Source organism: Musca autumnalis, unplaced genomic scaffold (genome assembly GCF_047663935.1).
Source record: "Musca autumnalis isolate F117 unplaced genomic scaffold, ASM4766393v1 scaffold_1, whole genome shotgun sequence".
NCBI lineage: Eukaryota > Metazoa > Arthropoda > Insecta > Diptera > Muscidae > Musca > Musca autumnalis.
The window spans coordinates 276,594,218-276,616,017 of record NW_027411644.1 but is presented as its reverse complement, the minus strand read 5'-3'; the positions used below and the strand labels follow the sequence as shown (position 1 = coordinate 276,616,017).

The following is a 21,800-nucleotide window of genomic DNA, read 5'->3' as shown; positions in this document are numbered from 1 at the left end:
TATAGAAGCACCCTTTCCTTCAGAAATGGTCTATTGAAGCACCCTTTCATTCCGAAAGGGTCTATAGAAGCACCCTTTCGTTCCGAAAGGGTCTATAGAAGCACCCTTTCCTTCAGAAATGGTCTATTGAAGCACCCTTTCCTTGAGAAAGGGTCTATAGAAGCACCCTTTCCTTGAGAAAAGGTCTACAGAAGCACCCTTTCCTTGAGAAAGGGTCTATAGAAGCACCCTTTCCTTGAGAAAGGGTCTATAGAAGCACCCTTTCCTTGAGAAAGGGTCTATAGAATCACCCTTTCCTTGAGAAAGGATCTACAGAAGCACCCTTTCCTTCAGAATGGGTCTATAGAAGCACCCTTTCCTTCAGAAAGGGTATATAGAAACACCCTTTTCTTCAGAAAGGGTCTATAGAAGCACCCTTTCCTTGAGAAAGGGTATATAGAAGCACCCTTTTCTTTAGAAAGGGTCTATAGAAGCACCCTTTCCTTGAGAAAGGGTCTATAGAAGCACCCTTTCCTTCAGAAAGGGTATATAGAAGCACCCTTTTCTTCAGAAAGGGTCTATAGAAGCACCCTTTCCTTCAGAATGGGTCTATAGAAGCACCCTTTCCTTCAGAAAGGGTATATAGAAAGGTTCTATAGAAGCACCCTTTCATTCCGAAAGGGTCTATAGAAGCACCCTTTCCTTCAGAAATAGTCTATTGAAGCACCCTTTCCTTGAGAAAGGGTCTATAGAAGCACCCTTTCCTTGAGAAAGGGTCTACAGAAGCACCCTTTCCTTGAGAAAGGGTCTATAGAAGTACCCTTTCCTTGAGAAGATTATATAGAAGCACCCTTTTCTTCAGAAAGGGTCTACAGAAGCACCCTTTCATTCCGAAAGTGTCTATAGAAGCACCCTTTCATTACGAAAGGTTCTACAGAAGCACCCTTTCATTCCGAAAGGGTCTATAGAAGCGCTCTTTCATTCCGAAAGGGTCTAAAGAAGCGCCCTTTCATTCCGAAAGGGTCTAAAGAAGCACCCTTTCCTTCAGAAAGGGTTTATAGAAGCACCCTTTCCTTCAGAAAGGGTTTATAGAAGCACCCTTTCCTTCAGAAAGGGTTTATAGAAGCACCCTTTCCTTCAGAAAGGGTTTATAGAAGCACCCTTTCCTTCAGAAAGAGTCTATAGAAGCACCCTTTCCTTCAACAAGGGTCTATAGAAGCACCCTTTCCTTCAGAAAGGGTCTATAGAAACACGCTTTTCTCTAGAAACGGTCTATAGAAGCCCCCTTTTCTTCGGAACCGATCTATAGAAGCACCCTTTCCTTCAGAAAATGTCTATAGAAGCACTCTTTATTTCTGAAAGGGTCTATAGAATGGTCTATAGAAGCACTTTTTATTTCAGAAATTGTCTACAGAAGCATTATTCCCTTCAGAAAGGGTCTGTAAACGCACCCTTTCATTAAGAAATGGTCTATAGAAGCACCCTGTATTTAAGAAAGGGTCTATAGAAGCGAAAACTTTGAGACTTTGATACAAGAAATTCTAAGTATGAATATATCTTTGAATTTTGAATTTGATCATTGCACAATTTCCCCCAAAAAATATTGGTCAAAATATCACCATACAAGGGGGTTTTCTAAGAGCTATATTTTGGAAGCCAATTGGAATTTTATTATACTTTCTTTGCCAAAATTTTAACTTACCACTATGACATGCTATTAATAACAATTCTTTCATCTTCTTGTTCCTCTTTCCAGACCATCGATGAAGTCTACTTGGATCATTTGAATGTCTCGAAAAGTGGCCGACCCCATTGTACATTCATTGTTAAGACTAAAAAGCGCAGCTATCAATTATTGGCAGCTTCCGATGCTGCTGCCAGAATATGGATTGATGCCATAATAACTGGAGCTCAAGGCAACTTAGACTATTAAGTAATCTATTATCCTTAATCGTAGTTTTAATTTGTAGTTTTAATTTCTGGTTTTTTATTAAAAAACTTTAAATGCTCTACCAAAGGAGATGGTTCGTTCGTATGGATCATTAATGAAATCATAAGAGTTTAGATTTAAATACACAAATGGTTTTGTATTTGTCTTTTTCTTACATCTATAGATGTATACAAGATTTTTAATATAACTATTTTCGTACATATATATAAAAACAACATAAATGTAAATAGTTTTTAAGTAAATACTATAAGAAAAAGTAATAAACAAAAATAATATTTTTACAAAAAAAGCCTTGAGTTTTATTTGAAATTGAAATGTTGAGTATTTTATAATATAAAACGTTGTCTATTTTAAATCTTAAACAGAATTTGTTTCACTATCTTCCACATTTTTCGTGCCCGTTCTTTTTTTCCAGCGCCTTAGAATATGCTTTGAGTTTTGTACATACATTATTCTAATTCAAAATGTGTGGGTGTCTCAAAAAAATATTTTTAAACCTAATTTGCACAGACATACAAAAACTGAGTTTTTGGCAAATGCGTGATTTATATTGATACAAACATTGCATTGGGAGGTTGCACTACTTTCATATTTTAATTATCTCATGGGTTAGTTTAAGGATGTGCAGCCATCTAATAGTGTAGGTGACTTCTACACTCGGATACCATTGGTCCATTGTGTTTACGTTGAATATGATAATGATGATTTACAGATTAATTGAAGGTGAAAAAAGAGATGGAACTGTGAAAATGCAAACAACTTCTAGTATGCATTTTTTGAAAGTACATATTGAAACTATATAATCCCTAGTCGAGTTTTGTTCTGTAATATCCAGTTCGGATTTGATGGTCTCATCTAAACCGGATTAAAACTACATTTATTGGCATTTATCGAACCTTTATCTCAGAAATGAATAGCACTAAAAACGTAAGTAGAACTTATCTATTGAATATACCACTACATCTAGGGCATCAAAATCGATAAAATATAGAAAATTGTACATAATTTCTGGAATTCTGGTCAGTATCAGCTAAACTATTGGGAGTTGAACCATGCAACCCTTTGCAAAAATCTTCCAAATAATGTTCTCAGCAATTCTTCAGAACATTCTGAAACTCTAAAATGCTTATTTCATGTTGTTGCAGCGGCATTTTGTATCACAGCTTTTACAACACGTATTTCAAACACTGTTCACTCGAGCAGTTTGTTCTCGCAGTTGGGATTTCACCACATTTTTGACACATTTATTAAATTGTCGATGAAAAATATACTAAAAAGAGCATTGGTTTGTTCCAGTACTACACATTTTTACTCCGATAACCGATTTTTCCTTTATGTTATCGAAAAAAATAGTAAAAATGTGTAGAAATGTGCAGTACTGGAACAGACCACATGATAGAGACATTTTACAGCAATGACATGTTCTTAAGAGCTGCAAATATTTGACCAAAAGAAAACATTAAGAAAAATTAAAAGTTTTAGAGATATGATGCGAAATGTATACAAATTATGGAATTTTTAGATATATTATAAAATTCGGGGCGATAAATGTAGTTTTTCTAGTTAATTTTTGCTCCAAATATTTTGTCTTTGCCCTTATCTACAAATTTGCTTCAGAGGTCAGAAGAAGATTCACATTGGTTTCAGAGATATAGCTCCGAATTTCTTTAAATAGTCAATATTTCACCATGCTTAGATAGGGCCATAAAATTTAAGCTGGATCTGATACTACAAAACCCAACTAGGGTTTCTTGTCGTTTGGGTCTGTACTTTCAAAAAATTCTCAGTTCAAATTGTTTGCAGAAGATTACCTTAAAAATGTTGGGTTAATGATGAAGAAGAAGAGATTTCCAGAGTATTGTTGTGTTGTTGATCGATTGTTTTGCTGAAAAACAAATTTAAGGAAAATTTTAGTAGTTATGTAGTTAATTAGTTATGTACATATGTATGTATGATAGGTGCTTTGCAAAGTTACAAATGATAATGATATCTATGTTAGATAGGAAGGTGAGAGAATCTATCTCATATCTACCTAGTATTCGGTGTCTTCTTATCTGTAACAAGTGGACAGTCTCTGTTTCTTCAGCATCATCTCATACCCTACTTTAGTCAATGCAAATTTCATCCCATTTTGAAGTTAGAGATCTGACTCTGCAGTGACCCCTTACGAGTCCCACAGTGATGTTCATCCCTAACTTGTCGAGTGATAGGAGGGAGGTCGTTCTACGACCAGAGACAATATACTATATTGCTTTGGATGTCCCGCATCCAAGTCCCAAGAGCCATTTTCGATGTACTTTCTCGATGTAGATTTTACGAAGTTTGCCGATGAAGTAGCACATTGGTGGCCTGTCGGCCGATGGATTTAAGGCCGCGGCACATACGGTCCGTTGTGTGTAGCGTCACACGTAATAAACAACAAGCACATGAACAAGTAAAAACGTATCAGTCGGCTTTACCGTCGGACAGTGGTTCAGAATCGTTTTTCCTTGTCAAAACTCTGTAACTTTTGAACGGATAGAGATATTTTCATAACACTTTCAGCTTTCCGACATATTAAAAGCCACCAAATTAGGTCTAGCGGTTACAGAGGAATTCAAGGTCAAAGTTTAACATTTTATTTTTTTCATATTTTGCATCAAAATATGAGTGTTTTTGAGTTTTTCATATGTTATATTTAAAAAAGGCCAAAACCCAATTAACAAGCTATAAAAATACAAAAAATTGAAAAAATTGAATTAATAAGGCAAAACAAAAAAATGATTTCAACATGAGCCAGGCTGGGATTCGAACCTGGGACCCCAACAACCAAGTGACACGGTTGCAGGCGTCTTAGCGTTCTAAGCCACCATCAACTTGTCAAAGATTCCGATGACAAATATTGATGATCAAAAAATCTTCTGATACAGAAGAACAAATAAAATGAAGGTGGAAAAAAGCTGCCTTAGTATTTGTAATAAAGCATTGAAAAACCAGCCAAGTCGGACTATAGGAAAGGTTTGGAATTAAATGACTAACATTAAAATAAATAAATAATTCGAATATACAAATTTCGAATGATTTGTGATATAAATGCAAGTCTCCAAGCTTAGCCTTCGTCCACCCACTAAAAAAAACACCATTCAATATGCCTGATGATCGGTCTAACCACCCGTGAAACGTAGCATAGTGGTTGAATGTGTGGGACTTCGGTGGATTCCTAATTTTTCAATGTACCTATTAGGTCTAAATAGCTCAACTCGAAAGAGAATTAATTGAAATTTTTTTTGTTGGAAAAATGTCATGGTAGAATAAGAAAAGGTAGCAGCAATACACAGCTGACTGAACTGGGTTGTAACGTTAGTGCCAAATTTCATATGACATTTTATACATACATTTATTTCTATTTCGATGTACATTAGGGACATATATTTTTTGAGAAAAAAATATATCATTCGGAAAAAAACCATTTCCCAGAAAGACTTCTTCATATCAATGATATGTAACCTCCTCCAAATTCGAACGATAAGCCGCGCAGTAAATCCCCGCTTGTAGAGGCGATACAACGTTTGTTAATATGTGAGGTATTTTATTAAATTTTAAAAAAATAAAGCCCTAATAAATATGTGCTTCTTTAATTTCTAAAACAAAACATTGAAACAGCTTCTCCCTGTTCTATGAATTTCCAGCGACCCCAAACTTTTCTGCAAGAATTCTACTTTCTGCGAGAATTTATGCATTTAGTGGAATGATGTGGAGACATAAAAATTGAAAATGTAACGAATTTTCATTCATGTTTTCCAAAATATTCAACCAAATGTGAACAATTATTAGTTTTTTAAATTCCAATAATTTATAGACATTTCCTTGTTTTGTTTACAAATACAACTGGCAGTAACGTTACAAACAAAAACAAATTCCTTTGTGGTTGTTGTTCGAGTTGTATTTGTTGTAGTATTAACTTTACCTTGTATTTGTTCTACCATGAAAATATAATTTAAAAAAATTAAGTTTCAGTGTTTTATTTAGAAATGCACTTAAAACTAGAAAATAATTGTCGCTTAGCCTCAATAAATATATTTTTTCTCATGATGGAATCTCTCAAATAAAACGCTTGCCGTTTAATTTTGCCACCATTTATAACACTATGCAACACTGAAAATGCAAAACACTTCTAGTATGCATTTTCTGAAAGTACATATTTAGACTACAAAAACCCTAGTAGGGTTTTGTCCTGTCAGATCCAGTTCGGATTTTATGGCCTCATCTAAAAATGGCCTCATCTAAACCGGGCTAAATCTACACTTTTTTGCATTTATCAGGCCTTTATCTCAGAAACGAATAGGAATTTGGGCTTGCTGTCTTTAGCAATATTGTAGCCCTAAACTAGTAGAACTTATCTTTGGAAAAAACCACATAAGAAAAACTCCATCTATGGCATCAAAATCTATAAAATATAGAAAATTTTACATAATTGCTACAATTCTGGTCAGTATCGACTAAACTATTGGGAGTTGAACCAAGTAACCTGTTGCAAAAATCTTCCAAATAAAGTTCTCAACAATTCTTTAGAACATTCTGAAACTCTAAAATGCTTACTTCATGTTGTTTCAGCGGTATTTTGCATCATATCTTTTACAACACGTATTTCAAACACAGTTCACACCAACAGTTTATTCTCGCATTGCGGATTTCACTACATTATTGACATTTTTATTAAATCGTCGTTGCAAAATGTACTGAAAACAACGGCATAGAGGCATTTTACAACAATGACATCTTCTGAAGAGTTGTGTATTACATTCCAAGGAATATTTTTCCAAAAGAAAATATTCAGAAAAAATTAACGGTTTTGGAGATACGGTGTGAAATATAAAAAAATTGTGGAATTTTTGCATATATTTTTAAATTTGAGGCAATAAATGTAGTTTTTCGAGTTCATTATTTCTTCAAATATTTTATTCTTGTCCTTATCTACAAATTTGCTTCAGAGGTCAGAAGAAGATTCGCACTGGTTTCAGAGATATAGCCCCGAATTTCTTTAAAAACTCAATATTTAACCATGTTTGGATGGCGCCATAAAATCCGAGCTGGATCTGACACAACAAAACCCAACTAGGCTTTCTTGTCATTTGGGTCTGTACTTTCAAAAAATCCTCAGTTCGAATTGTTTGGACAAGATCACCTTAAAAATGTTGCACAGTGTAATTTAAATGCAAGCGTTTTATTTGAGAGATTCCGTCAAGAGAAAGAATATATTTATTGAGGCTAAGCGACAATTATTTTCTAGTTTTAAGTGCATTTCTAAATAAAACACTGAAACTTAATTTTTTTAAATTATATTTTATTTTTAACTTTTTAGTAAATAAATTGTTTTGACCACTGAGAACAAAATTATAGTCAATTTAGACCGAAAATTTAGATAAATACTTTAAAATGCCTGAAATCGTGTAGTACCGTTATATAAAGGCTATACCAAAACCTGGACTTATGTCCATAATTGTTGGTGGGGAAGTTTCTGCACCATTGGGAACTTCAAATGCCAAGTAACAGCCAATTCTGGCAAAAATGAAGATAAAATCCTTAAAACACTTGAAATCGGGTGGTACCACTATATGGGGGCTGTACCAAAACCTGGACCTATGTCCACAATTTTTAATGGGGAAGTTTCAGTACTATTGGGACGCCCAAATGCCTAATTACAGCCTATTCGGGTTAAAAATGAAGATAAAATCCTTAAAACACTTGAAATCAGGTGGTATCGCTATATGGGGGCTATACCAAAACCTGTACCTATCTATGTCCATCATTTTTAGTGAGGAAGTTTCTGTACCAATGGGGGGTCCCATTGCCAAGTTGCAGTCAATTCGGCCTAAAAATGCAGATAAAATCCTTAAAACACTTGAAATCGGGTGGTACCAGTATATGGGGGCTGTACCAAAACCTGGACCTATGTCCATAATTTTTAATGGGTACGTTTCTGTACCATTGGAAACCCTAGTCCCGGTCCACATTAGCCTGAATTTCATTAAAGAATATCATGAATAATGCAATTTTTTCAATGAAATCACTCTGGTGTGGACCGGGACCTAGTTGTCAAAAAACAGCAAATACGGGCTTAAAATGACGATAAAATACCTTAAATCGAGTGGTACCGCTGGAAAAAATGGACCCATATTGGTTTTGGTTTCATATTCATATATTGTCATCCAAATCTGAAAAGTGTACAAAGTCTTAGTTCGATTGGTCGACTAAAACAGTGTGAAAAATGAGTTACCAAATTTGAAAAGCAAATTAGATAAAAAACTGTAAAACAGTGTAAAAATGGACCAATATTGGTTTTGATTTCATATTCATGTATTGTCATCCAAATCTGAAAAGTTTGCAAAGTTCTAGTTCGATTGGTCAACTGCAACTGTATGAAAAATGAATTACCAGATTTGAAAAGCAAAATACCGGAAATCGGGTGGTACCGTTATATGGGGGCTATAGGAAAAAATGGACCCATATTGATTTTGGTTTCATATTCACGTATTGTCATCTAAATCTGAAAAGTGTGCAAAGTTTTACTTTGATTGGTCAACTGCAACCGTTTTAAAAATCAGTTACCAGATTTGAGAAGGGGGTTAAGTTAGACACCGTAAAAACACTGTAAGAATGGACCAATATTGGTTTTGATTTCGTATTCATGTATTGTCATCCAAATCTGAAATGTGTGCAAATTTTAAATTCGATTGGTCAACTGCAACTGTGTGAAAAATTAGTTACCAGATTTGAAAAGCAAATTAGATAAAACACTGTAAAACAGTGTAAAAATGGACCAATATCCAAATCTGAAAAGTGTGCAAAGTTTTAGTTCGATTGGTCAACTGCAACCGTGTTAAAAATGAGTTACCAGATTTGAACTAAACACACACCAAAGCAAGTTAAATAAAACACTTGGTCTGTTCCTTTACTTTTGAAAATGGTAAAACCGGGAAAAGTAGTAAAAGTTGTAAACTGCTCCCATATGAGCTTCGTTCCCGTACTTTTTAATCGTAAAACTCGTAAAAGAGAGAACTGCAAAAAATTTGTTCTCACACACAAGTTTTTTGAAATAGTTCGGGAACGGAAAAATGGAAAATACGTCAAAAAAACTGGAACAAACGTCAAAGTCGGCGTATCAGCCAATCAGACGCCGGCAACCATGTTACTATTTTTTTACTCGCCCAAATTTGTCGTGTAAAAAGTTTTTAAAGAGAGCGTCATTCAGCGCCATTTTTGTTTAAAGAGAAGTGAACATTTTACAACTTTTTTGTGTACGGGAACGCTTTTTCGAGTAAAATGTGTAAAAGTCGTAAAAATTCTAAAAACTTTTTAGTTCTGGAACACAGCTATGAATTGTATGGTGTCTGAAGTAAAGGAACGCTTTTCGAGAAAAAAGTGGTAAAACTTGAAGATTCTTGCACGTAAAGGAACAGAGCTACTGTAATAAAAAGGCCAAACCCCAATAAACCAACTATAAAATAAAACACTGTAAATACAAAAAATTAGAAAAAAAATTGAAAAAAGTGTTTTAAAAATTTTTTTCAATTTTTTTCAAAAGGATGGACTTAAAGGATGGACCGACATAGTCATGGCAGAACTACCAGGTAGTGGTATCACACCAGCTGATCGAATATGAAAAGTCAAATCCCTTTATAAAAAAATTATTTTTGTTGTAATTTCCCCAACAACATAAAGAAAGTTTTGACATAACATATTCAAAATTTTACGATGCCACTACCTGGGTAATTGTGCCATGGACATAGTCCATGATGGAAGTGGATCTTATTTTGGGATTCATATCTTTTCGATAGATATCGCGCCCACTAGTTATTTCAGTGTATTTCGCATTACTTTTGGCCAGTATGCCAGGACGCATGGACTTGTGTACGGAAAACATATGCTCTGTTCCTTTACGTGCCTCAGGTTACCATTTTTTACCATTTTTAACCTGTAAAGTGTTCCCTTACTTTTAATAGCATACAATTTATATGAACGCAGTTTACCACTTTTACCATTTTCTGCCACTGTTACCATTTTTAAAAGTAAAGGAACAGACCCATAATATCGCTATAAACAGGACCACAACGACAGCATTGGTATACATTTCCAAAGGATCTTCAAACAGTCCCTGAATCTTAGACTCAAATGTTGAGCTTTTGTGGGGGAGGCATCCTAAGGGGGGAAGAACAATATGGGCAATTTTAGAAGTTAAACTACATTCGGACAAAATATTAGGAAATCCAAAGTTTGGACCAAATTGGTTGCCCCGTTTAAGAGATATCGAGCATAGCATTTTAGGGACATTTTTTAATATTGGGGGATGTACCGGAAGTTTTTGACCGATATAGTCCATCTTCGAACTGAAACTATGTTTGGACAAAATATGACGTAGGCCAAATGTTGGACCAATCGGTTGATCAGTTCGAGGATAGGGATAGGTAAGTCGACTTTCGGTTAATCGATTAATCGACTTTTTGCAGTCAAAAATCTAAAAATCGTAGTCGACTTTTGTCTGGAGGGAAAATCGCATAATCGATTATCTTGTGATCGATTTTCGAGTTTGCCCATAGATTGTGGACTTGGCGGTTTTACACTTTTGGCGGTTTTACAGTTTTAAAAGAAAACTCGAAAATCGACGAATAGTCGATTATAATCGATTTTCTGCGGTTATGAAAAAGTCGAAAGTCGAGTTTTAAAACAACTGAAATAATCGCAAGACCGAAAAATCGCATTTTTAGTTTTAGACCAAAATCGAAAAGTCGAAAAATCGATTATTGCTTTCCTTTACCTATCCCTATTCGAGGATTATCGTGCACTCCAGCCGCTACATATGGTGTCATAGGGGTTTTTAAAACCTTTCGGGCTGTTTTCTCATAAAGTATGGACTTGCCCCAGAAAAACTTTTACCGTCGTAATTGAAGCAGCGAATGCAAGTTGCTTCAACAAAAATCAAAGTGATTCGAGACCAGGGGCTCAATTATGTTTCTATGAAAATGTGAAATGAAAACTTTTATAAAGGAAAAAACTGTCAAATGAAAAAAATTATAAAGGAAATATTTTTCATTTCAAATTTTCATAGAGCAAGAATCCAGCCCCAGGTCTTAAACTTATCCGAAATTTTGTGTGATAGGTACCTGAAGGAGTGGGCAAATATAGTCCATACTCGAACTGGTCACTCCCTTCAAGAGTTATCGTGCGAACAATTTTTCCGAACATTTTTGAACTTTTGTGGCGGAGGTACCTGAAGGAGTGGGTCGATATGGCTTATCTTCGAACTTAAACTAAGTTCGGACAAAGTATTACGAAGACCAAATTTTGGACCTCATCGGCGGATCCGTTAGGGAGGGCAGTGAATACAAAAATCAAAGCGATTCGAGAGCAGGTCCTGAACTGAACTTTTCCGAAATTTTGTGTGGGAGGTACCCGAAGGAGTGCACCGATTGTGTACTCTTCTAAGTTTGGTAGAAATTTCACGATGTGCAAGGTATGGACCAAATCGGTTACTCACTTCAAGAGTTATCGTGCGCACAATTTTTCCAAACATTTTCGAACTTTTGTAGGGGAGGTACCCGAAGGAGTGGGCCGATATGACCCATCTTGGAATTTAAACTAACTTTGGACTAAATATTACCAAAGCCAAATTTCGAACCGAACCGGTTGCTCAGTTATCGTGCTCTCCAGCCAGCCACACAACAGACGGACGGACGGACATGGCTAAATCAACTCCAAATTGTCTGAATGGATTTCGATGAGGCACATTTTTGCCGTATGAAAGTGTATATACCCTCGTTAGCATAAATGCTGAGGGTATAAAAATGTGTAAATGATGCCAAGATTGTTCTTGAAGTTTTCATGTGGTTGTTGTAACGCGACACTCAACGCACTGTATCCCTGCCAGCATTTGGAAGCGAGTTTCTCACTCCCTCGCCTATAAAGTCACTCTGGAGACACGCCAAGGAAGATCGTTAGTGAATTACACAAACAATTTCTATAGCATTTTTATGATTACCTTTTATCGCGTATGTCGACACTTCGGAGTGACTTCCAAGGCGACTGTTTACACTTATTTAATAATTCAACACATTTGAACAAAGATGAGACATTTTTCTACATGATGATTATATGAGACGGCGGTGCAGTGGTAGGCATACTCGCTTTGTACTCTGAAGGGAAGCGAACCCGGTAACAAAATATCATCACATTTTTAAAATAAAATGACAAAATTAATGTAGACGGAAATTATAAAGAATGAATTCTCTAAGAGAGCGTACTTAAAAAATAAAAATATATAAAATAAGTAGAAAAAAAGAAAAATATATTTTTTTTAAATATATAATTTTAACTATCGCATACATGACCTCCAAGAACTGTCGCTAGAGTGATTTCCAAGATGATACGCGGGCGTGGTTAATTTCTTCACAACTGAGGTCACTTCAGGGTGACTTCCGCGACTGTTTTCATCGCCTAGGCGACACGCCTAAGTCACTTCCGCGATAGTTTTTGCTTGAAGGGATGTGCCGCGGGCTTTAGAGCCACCTCGTGCTAGTTCATCTGCTAATTCGTTTCCAATTATATAACTATGACCCGGAATCTAAGAAAGTTTGACGATATTGCGAATATCGTGCAGAGCTTTCCTGCAATCAAGGATGGCTCGATAATTTTTGGTCCGGGATTTGATGGCCGCATGACTATCGACATATATTACCACCGGTTCTGTAAACTTGACTTCAAGTCCTTTCACCAAATCTGCTGCTTTCCTTATAGCAATAATCTATGCCTGAAAGACGCTGCAGCTCTCATTAAGCTCATATGGGTGTTTAATTGAAGAGTTCTCCCAGTAAACACCGGCTCCAGTGAATTTCGTTCTTTTTACACCGAGAATTTGGGCGAGCAAAAATCTGTATAATGATTGCTCTTATATGGTGTTGTTGTTGCAACAGCATAAGATATGCTCGTTTTCCTGCTTAATCCGGATCAGGCTTTATTTAGGCCTTGGAATGTAGCTGCTTCGATTGGAAGTAACCATAAAGTTACTGGAGTTAGTTTAGTAGGTTTGGCAGGGAAGTTGCTGGTCTGATGTTTTGCACGGTTATCAAACCTTGTCTTATATGAATTTATACGGCTGCACCTTCCCGAACGTAGTTGAGCCAAAACTACTCTGGTTTGTCGTGGCAACTGACGTTCTTCAGCTGCGATAGATGGGGAATGTGCTTCGAGGACGTGATTCACTCGTTAGTTGTTTATGGCAGCTGCGTCTGCATCTGTGTGAATGCTATTCAAACCTGCTTCATAGTCTTGCTGATCTAGGGGGACCTCTCTCCTTAGATCTTGAAGATCCCTCCCGATATCCGTGGTTGTGGAAGTCCCATTCACAATGTCAAGTCATGACATTGTGTTGCCGTCTACGTGAGAAGTCGAAGGTTCTTCCAGACTTCTCATGCAGATGCTCCACAGAGATGACATGAGGATGCTCCCTGTTGCAGTTCCATGGGCGGCGTTCTGGCAGGTTTGAATACTGTTCCATCGCGTTGCACTTATGTTCACGAACTACACTGGCGCCTTATGTTGCATAGAGTGGCATGCGCGGACGACGAAAACATAATATCGAATGTTTCCCCAAGAATCTTGGAATATTAACTGGTCGGAATTCTGTTGCCATCAACCAGGATATTCAACTCTGTGCTCATCTGCGCAGTACATGTGGTGAACACGATGGCCGTAGTCTTAGTAGCGGATATTTTCATACGATCGATCAAATACGAGTTAAGCCTTTCAAAAATGACAGTAGGAAAGGCATCTGGTGCTAAGATCGTTCAATCAGTCGTATACGTAACGATCTTTGAAGGGGGTGGAATACAGAAAAGTAGAGGTTAAGTAGTTCCAAAGATATAACTCCACCTACGGGACTTCGTCCTCTTGTTCCTGAATTCCACGTACGACTGGCGTTCACGCATATAACTGATTATCCAAGGTTTTAAACTTAGCCAGAGGTTAGTCTGTTCGATGTCCTCAAACTGCGTGTAGTGGTTGACAGTATCAAAGGCTTTTGATAAGTCATGCTGTCATCCTTCTTTCCAGGGTTTGGGAATGACTTTACCGTTGCCGACAATTCACTTATTCCAATGTTGCAACACACCGACCAACTTGGTAACTTCCAGTGTCAGCTTCCTGACTCTGGGGCGTATTAGTTTCCCCATTATTGATGAAAGTGCGACGACAAGAGGTTATGAAGTGGGATGGTCTGTTAATGGGAACAATTTAGGGGATGGTCTGACCCAAGAGAAACGACGGGTGACGTCAGATCAGGTGACACGATGCTTATGTCTGGAGAACTATGATTCACTTCGCTAATTTTGGTAGGGGCGTCCTCATTGACCGTCCCAAATGTAGAGCTAGAACCACTCTGGTCATTTCCGAGGATCGAATGCCACAACTCATGAAGTTCATTAAAGTCATCTAAGACCAGTCGGTCATGGCTCCCAAAAGCGGTCTAATCGGTACCGTGTACCATTCGTGTGATTTTGAAATTCAACTTTCAATTTTGTTGTTGACTTTGTTCCCTTATCTTCTTCAGTATATAAAACTGCAATGATCTCACCAACACAAAGGAGCAACTGCTACGCTGGCGTGATTTCTTCTCCGCACCGAGCTCTGTCGCAGTCTCCACCGATGTGCAGGGTTACGCCTGGAATGAAAATAGGCGCATGCCTAGAAGAGAAATCTCCACTGCCACACCTAATTTTGCAGAAGTACTTCAAACATTATCCAAACTGAAGAACTCTAAAGCACCGGGCCCAGATGGCATACCTGCAGAATTACTGAAATACGGTGGCGAACCCATCGCAGAAGCTCTCACGCCGATAATTAAAAGTATCTGGGAGCATGAGACTATTCCAAGTTGCTGGAAGGAGGGAGTAGTCGTAACAATGCCAAAAAAGGGAGATCTGAGACTATGCAGTAATTGGAGAGGCATCACCTTATTAAATGCGGTCAATAAAATTCTTGCGTCGTTAATTCTACAACGCATTTCCCCTGCCTTGGATAACATACTAAGAAAAGAGCAAACAGGCTTTAGACCAGGGAGATCCTGTACTGACCACATTAACACAGTACGCATAATCATCGAGCAGTCTATCGAATTTAACAGCAGTTTATACCTTCTTTTTGTGGACTTTGAGCGAGCTTTCGACACAGTATCCAGACCAGCACTATGGGATGCACTGAGCTCCAAGGGAATCCCAGATAAAATTATAAGCCTCATTCGCGAATTATATACAGATGCGAAATCCAGAGTACGTTTTAAAGGCGAAGAAAGCCTGCCCTTCGAACTACTCTCAGGGGTGAAGCAAGGATGTGTCCTTTCGCCCGCACTGTTTCTCCTACTACTGGATTGTGTACTCCAACAAACCAACATCGAGGTTCCACTGGGAATACGTTGTTCCGTAAACGACTTTCTTCATGACGTCGACTACGCTGACGACATCTGCCTTTTTGAACATCGCTTCTCCGATATCGAACAAAAGTTAGAGCGACTGTCAGCTATTGCGAATTATGTTGGCCTGAAGATAAATGCGAAGAAAACCAAACTAATGCGGATCGGTTCTAATAACACAGCTCAGTTATCGCTCCATGGGCAGCTCATCGAAGATGTCGATCGCTTCTCTTACCTAGGAAGCACAATCTGCAAAGACGGAGGTTCAAATGCGGATATTACCGACAGAATCAACAAAGCCCGGACAGCTTTCCACTCTCTACACAAATTCTGGAGAGCAGACAACATATCAACAAAAATAAAGCTCAATATTTTCAATAGCTGTGTAAAATCTGTTCTTTTGTATGGTTGCAGTACCTGGAGTACAACACAGGTCTCTCTTAGGAAGATTCAAGCCTTTTACAATAGATGCCTGAAACAAATCCTACGAATCTTTTGGCCTAACTAGGTAACTAATGAGCAACTTTACGTGATGGCGAACTGCAATCCAATAGAACATGAAATCCGCAGACGCAGATGGACATGGATTGGGCACATTTTGAGGAAAGCTCCCAGTGAAATCTCAAGACAAGCTCTAGATTGGAACCCACAAGGCCATCGAAATCCTGGCAGGCCCCGAAATACATGGATCCGTGTTGTGAAGAAGGAATGTCTCTCATGCACTCTTCCCTGGAACCAAGCAAAAATTGTAGCTAACGATCGACATAGATGGAGGGAATTTGTTACAAGTTTATTTTGAACTCTGTAAATTGTTATAAATAAAGGAAATATATATATATATATATATATATATATACATATAACTGTTATGATTTAGAACATACCTAATATCTTGTCTACGAAAAACATATAGCGCATTTACATCAAACCGGATATGATATAACTCGTCATTTAAATTATATTAAGTAAAACCAAACCAAATTATCCATATTTTTTTCTAAATCACCGTTTACACCAACAGTGGTGGCACATTATAGCTTAAATATATAAAATATTTCCTTAGCAGAGGTTGTAGTCTACGCTAATCGAAAACTTTCCATCAAGCTTTTGGGCGACCTCAAAGCTTTACAATTCCCCATACAAAGCAGAAAGGACCGGCAAACGAATTTTAAAGAGAAATTATTCCACACTTAAAGAGAATAAACTAACCCTCTCTCGAACAAAACACAGAGAGAGAGAACACTTTATACAACTGCCTAACTGAATGCGCCTAATAGAATGCTTTGCAAAATTTCTATTCGCATTATACTGTTTCGCCTCGAATCGATTGCTTGCTTCGCGGTTGCAATGCAACACGCGGCGTGTGGCACCATTACATTATTGGGAAATTGTTCAAATTTTATATACAACTAACCAACCATACAACAACAACTAAAAGCAACAACAACATAAACCACTTAATATGTGAGTGTGTACAACAGTGTGTGAGAATTTGTGTGACTACTTTACACGGGTATGTGTGAATGTGCATTGTGCTAGAAATTGGAGTGAGTACTGCTTGAATAGTGCGTGTAAATGTGTGTGTTGTGCCAAATGAAAAAAATACTTAAAAAAATTAAATAAAAAAAGCACAGAATTTTGTGGCATAAATTTATGTATATAAAAATAACTAAAATTTAACTGTAAAAGTGTATTATTTCAATTTAAGAAAATTTTACTTTACGACGCCCTGATTTCTGATTTAGAAGATGTGAAAATTGTAACGTTCGGTTTTCTCCCCTGCCATGGTGAATTGTGTTAATAATCGATTAGTTTTTTGTATTTTTTTCAAGTGATGATGAATGAAAATTGTGTACTGTGGAGTTGCGAAAGCGAAAAAAACGATATATAAAAAAATCGTACAATTATATATACATACATACCTACTAGTAAAGTGCAGTTCCATCTCGATATACATGTGTATGTATGTATGTCCGAATAAATAGCAAGCAAAAGAAGATACGCACACATTGATTGATATGAGTTTGCCTGAAACTGTGCTTCTTGTTTGTGTGTTGGAGGGGAGCCATCAAAAGGGTTTTGCTGGTGCATACTTTTTGGGGCAAGCAGCAAAGCAAACGAGAAAAAAGCCCCCAAGAATTGCACTTCAGTGAAACTGCTATGCAGGCCACATGGGGAGTCTTTGATAGAGATAATATATTACGCAGGGCATTAGCAGATAGTTTACATCAATGTGCACCCATGTAAGTGTATTGGGTATCATATCCCGCTGTATCCTCATTAAGTTTCTTATTACTACCTCAGATTTTATCTCTCGCATGCTAATAGCATGGGCCCTTTGTTGTAAGCCATTTTAATGCGACTTGTTTCTTAGTCTGCTGCTTTTGCTGGTCAGCAGCATTTACTGTGCTTAAGCATTTTACTTTGGAGAACTTGTGTTGTTGTTGTTGGCGTGTTTTTTAATATTTCTTTTTGGTTAAAAAGTGAATTAATTTCCTGTGATATTGTGCTTCAAAACTGAAATGAAAACTATGTCGCTCTCTTACTCTCACTCTCTTTACAGGGGAACTAATGACTCTTAGTTGATGAGGGTTTCTTTCATTTTTTAGTTGTTTTAGTCTCCATCATCATCATCGTAATCTTCATCATTATCACAGAGTGCCTTCGTTTGTTGGCCCGAAGCGTAAAGTTGTTCCAAATTCATACTGATTTAGAGTAGAGTAAACTTTCGTATGGTTAGTATGGGCCACTGTGTGAGGGTGTGTGCCCTGCGTGGTGGTTGATGCGTTTCGTTTATTCATTTGTTAATGGATATTTCTGCACTACGTTACCGACACTTCAAATAAGAATTTCTCTCACTAGTAGAGTTGGGGTAGAGGAACAGTGATGCTAACTTTGATGGTTGTAAAAAATCTGAGAGTGAGGAAAAATTATATATAATAAATAGAAAATCATTATATTTCAGAATGGAATATAAGAAAAGTAGCGGGAAAGAAGCTAAAGAAATAAAAAAGTATATTTCCTTGTTGACCGCAGAAGTGTTTCGAGTTTTTTAGGGTCTTAAAATCAACAATCCACAACGATTTTAGGCGTTTGTGTGGGAGATATCAGACAGAGTCTCATTATTCCACTGACAAATTCAAAATCATTCCTTTGAGAATTAAAAATTATACCAATAGACGTGAGTCCAGAAAATCTATGTTTTGTGCGGGAATGTGTTAGATAGAAGGGCCTTAAATATTCGTGTGACAAATACGCGGATAAAATTATATTTCTACACAAAAATTAAAATGATTTGTCTGAAACCTTTCTCATTTTATAAAATTTCATGAAGTCTATATCGAGTTTCTTTCTCGTAAAAGTTCAACAATGATGTTTATGTGCAATTTAAGGATTGTTGGAGGATAACTTTGACATTTTCATAGAATGTATCCTTGATTACAGCGATATAAATTTTTTCATCCTTCCTTACTAAATGTTGAAACATTAATCGATATTGAACATTTGTATGTAAATCAAGTTCGAAGATGGGCTACATTTGAGACCTTCCTAGGGGTACCACCATCGTAAAAGTGCAAAATGTCTGATAAAGTGCAATGAAAGGCCTGTTCGAGGGTAGCTTTGCAATTTTATCATCTTTAAAAAGATATTTTTTATGAGCAAGTTCGTATTTCGTGACATAATGACCGGGAAGTTGTAAAAAGTTCCTACGGTGACAAACAAGCTAACATACATTGGTAAGCAATCAGTTGGGGTGACCTTAAGTGTACCTGATATAAGATTTATGCTATTCTTGAATTTAGGTCCATACGTTTTGCGTGGAGGATATTTAGGTAGATCGGGGCATATATTCGTAATCGATCTTTGTCCTATAGGAATTTAGATGGCTGCACCATCCCGAGCGTAGTTGAGCCAAAACTACACTTTTTGTGGGCTAATAAGGTACCTAATAATATTGCTTTTAATCGAGGGAATATTAAAAATATTTAAAAACTAATAAATTAATTAAAATGGTGAGAGTCAAAATCGAAATTTCGATGTTTAACAAAAAATTGGCCGTTTTTGAACATTCATCGGTCAAAAAAGTTTTTTAAGGAAAGTTCTTTTATTTAAAGACAAAATTTCGATGTATTCAATAAGCCCACAAAAAATATGAGGACTGAACAGCAAATGTCAGTCATTTCGGATGGACAATATGGCTAAATCCTTCAAAATACCGAAAATCGGGCGGTACCGTTCCATGGGGGCAATATCAAAACGTGGGCCAATACCAACAATTATCTGTAGGAATAATTCACAGCCCTGTCGATGACTAAATACCAAATATCAGCTACTTCGGTTGTATAATGTGGGTAAAACCTTCAAAATGCCGAAAATTGGGCGGTACCGTTTTATGAGGGCTATATCAAAACGTGGACATATTCCCATAATATTTAGCAGAAAAGTTCTTTGTCCTGTGGGAACTCTCAGTGCAACAATTCAGACAATTTGGTCGAGAAATTTAGGTAAAATCTTCAAAATACCGAAAATCGGGAGGTACTATTATATGGGGTATATATCAACACGTGGACCTATGCCAAAATTTTTATTGGGAAAGTTTTTTTTTTGTCAACTGGGAACCCTGCACCTCAAAATGCAGCCAATTTGGTCGATAAATTTAGCTAAAATATCGAAAATAGGGAAGTACCGTTATATGGCCTTGACATTGTCAGCCAACACTAAGTACTTGTAGCAAAATTCATCCACCTACGCCAAATCATTCTATTTTTGGCCACCGTTTATATGAACTCGCGACATAGTGTGAAGCTACTCAGCTGCGATAGATGCGGGGATTATCTCCGAAGACCGCATTCACATGATAGCTGTTTATGACTTTTCCGACTGCATCTGTGTGAATGCTATTCAAACTTACTTGACAGGTGTGCTGATCTAGGCGTTCGCTCTTGTAACGTTTGACCTCTCTTTCTAGATCATGGAGATCCCTCCTGACATTCCTGGGTGAGGGAGACCTATCCACTATACGATGATTGCGTTGACTGTCACGGTAACATCCAAGGAAGTACTGCAACGGGAGCATGTCATTTTGTTGCCGTTGCCGAAGCATATTTTTTCCTCATGCAGATGGCCCACTGTTGGAGTTATCAGGGCGGCATTTTGACAGATTTGAATATTTTTCCACCCCTTTGCACTTACTGGCCACACTGGCTTACCAAAGACCGACTTACAAGACAGTGGTCAACAAGGTTTCTTTATCAGCACCCGAAGTGAGAGGTAGGAACATGTCCTGCCGGCTAGGCAATATAGCTGTGGCATGCTCGGACAACATGAAAATGCTGTCGAATGTAACACCTAGGATCTTGGGGTAGTTGGCGGTTGGAATTCTGCTACCATCGACCATGACATAAAACTCAGTGCTCACCTCTGCAGTCCATGTGATGAACAGAGTCGCCGTTAATTTAGTGGGGGATATTTGCATATTCCTCACGTGGAAGAAGATAATAAGATCAGTCAAAAAGGAGCTAAGGCTTTCACAAATGACAACAGGCTTTCGCTGATGCTAAAATCGTTCGCATACGTTACGATGTGGGTGGACTACAGGAGAGGCAGAGGGTAAAAAGTTCCCGAGATATCACCCCACCTTGGGGATCCCCCTGTTTCACTCCACGGGGCTGGGACTTCTTCTGAATTCCACGTACGACACATGTTTAGCGTTTTAAACATGGCCGGGGGTAGTCTATTCAATGTCCTCAAATATCGTAGAGTGCTTGACAGTATCAAAAGCATCACCATCACTGTTCTATAACACGATTTACTCTGGTAGAGTCCTCGACTTGTTGCTGTGCTGTGCTGCTTACGGAACCAATGCTGATGATCGGTAACTGGATAGCTATTTCGGATGCAGGTGAGGACCAAAGCTCAACGGTATTTGCTACAGGCGACAGCAGCGAAATCGGTCTGCATCTTTGTCTGGCTTCAGAAGCGGGGCAACCCTGCCATTTTTCGGACTTCGGGAAAGATGTTGGTGGCTATAAACCGGTTGAGAACTTTGGTGAGACACTCGACTCCAGCAATAACATGTAGATTCGATCAGGGCACAACGCTTTGGATGGTTTAGCGTTCCTTATGGCATTTGCAAAATCATCCATTGTAAGTTGTGTTGGTTCCTCCTCGGCAAGGGGAGATCTAATGCGACGTAGTACACTTTTCTTCGCCCAGCGCACATCTTCGCAGCAGTCAGCGTAACATCGCCAAACGTGACTGAGGTCCTATTTTCCTTCTTTCCTATTTTCCTTCATTAACTTATCCCGGCTCCAATTTTGCATTTCTTCAGATTATTTAACAACTTGTTCCACTTATGCTCACCGACCAAGCTGTTAACTTTTAGTGTCAGCTCCCTGACTCGGGGGGTTGGCACGACTACGTATATCACTC

General features: G+C 37.7%; 2 protein-coding genes and 1 long non-coding RNA gene across 13 annotated transcripts in view; 2 read left to right on the top strand and 1 right to left on the bottom strand.

Moving 5' to 3' along the window:
* LOC141389562 (uncharacterized) overlaps positions 1-2,219 on the top strand; it is a 112,970-nt gene extending 110,751 nt beyond the window's left edge. For all 9 annotated transcript variants that reach the window (XM_073961258.1, XM_073961253.1, XM_073961259.1 and 6 more), the window contains one exon: positions 1,736-2,219. In XM_073961258.1, the coding sequence (XP_073817359.1) occupies positions 1,736-1,912 (177 nt within the window). In that variant the 3' untranslated portion in view covers positions 1,913-2,219. The remainder of the gene's footprint in view (positions 1-1,735) is intronic.
* Positions 2,220-2,538: 319 nt separating this feature from the next.
* On the bottom strand, positions 2,539-17,323 carry LOC141389564 (uncharacterized). The gene is made up of 3 exons (XR_012409112.1): positions 17,291-17,323; positions 3,742-3,815; positions 2,539-2,581 (listed from the first exon to the last, which is right to left on the bottom strand). It is a non-coding gene; the product is annotated as an uncharacterized lncRNA (long non-coding RNA).
* RhoGAP100F (Rho GTPase activating protein at 100F) overlaps positions 16,669-21,800 on the top strand; it is a 137,802-nt gene continuing 132,670 nt past the window's right edge. For 2 of the 3 annotated variants that reach the window (XM_073961248.1, XM_073961249.1), the window contains exon 1: positions 16,669-16,881. The gene's annotated coding sequence lies outside the window, so the exon portion shown is untranslated. The remainder of the gene's footprint in view (positions 16,882-21,800) is intronic. The other variant, XM_073961250.1, reaches the window with a different exon arrangement.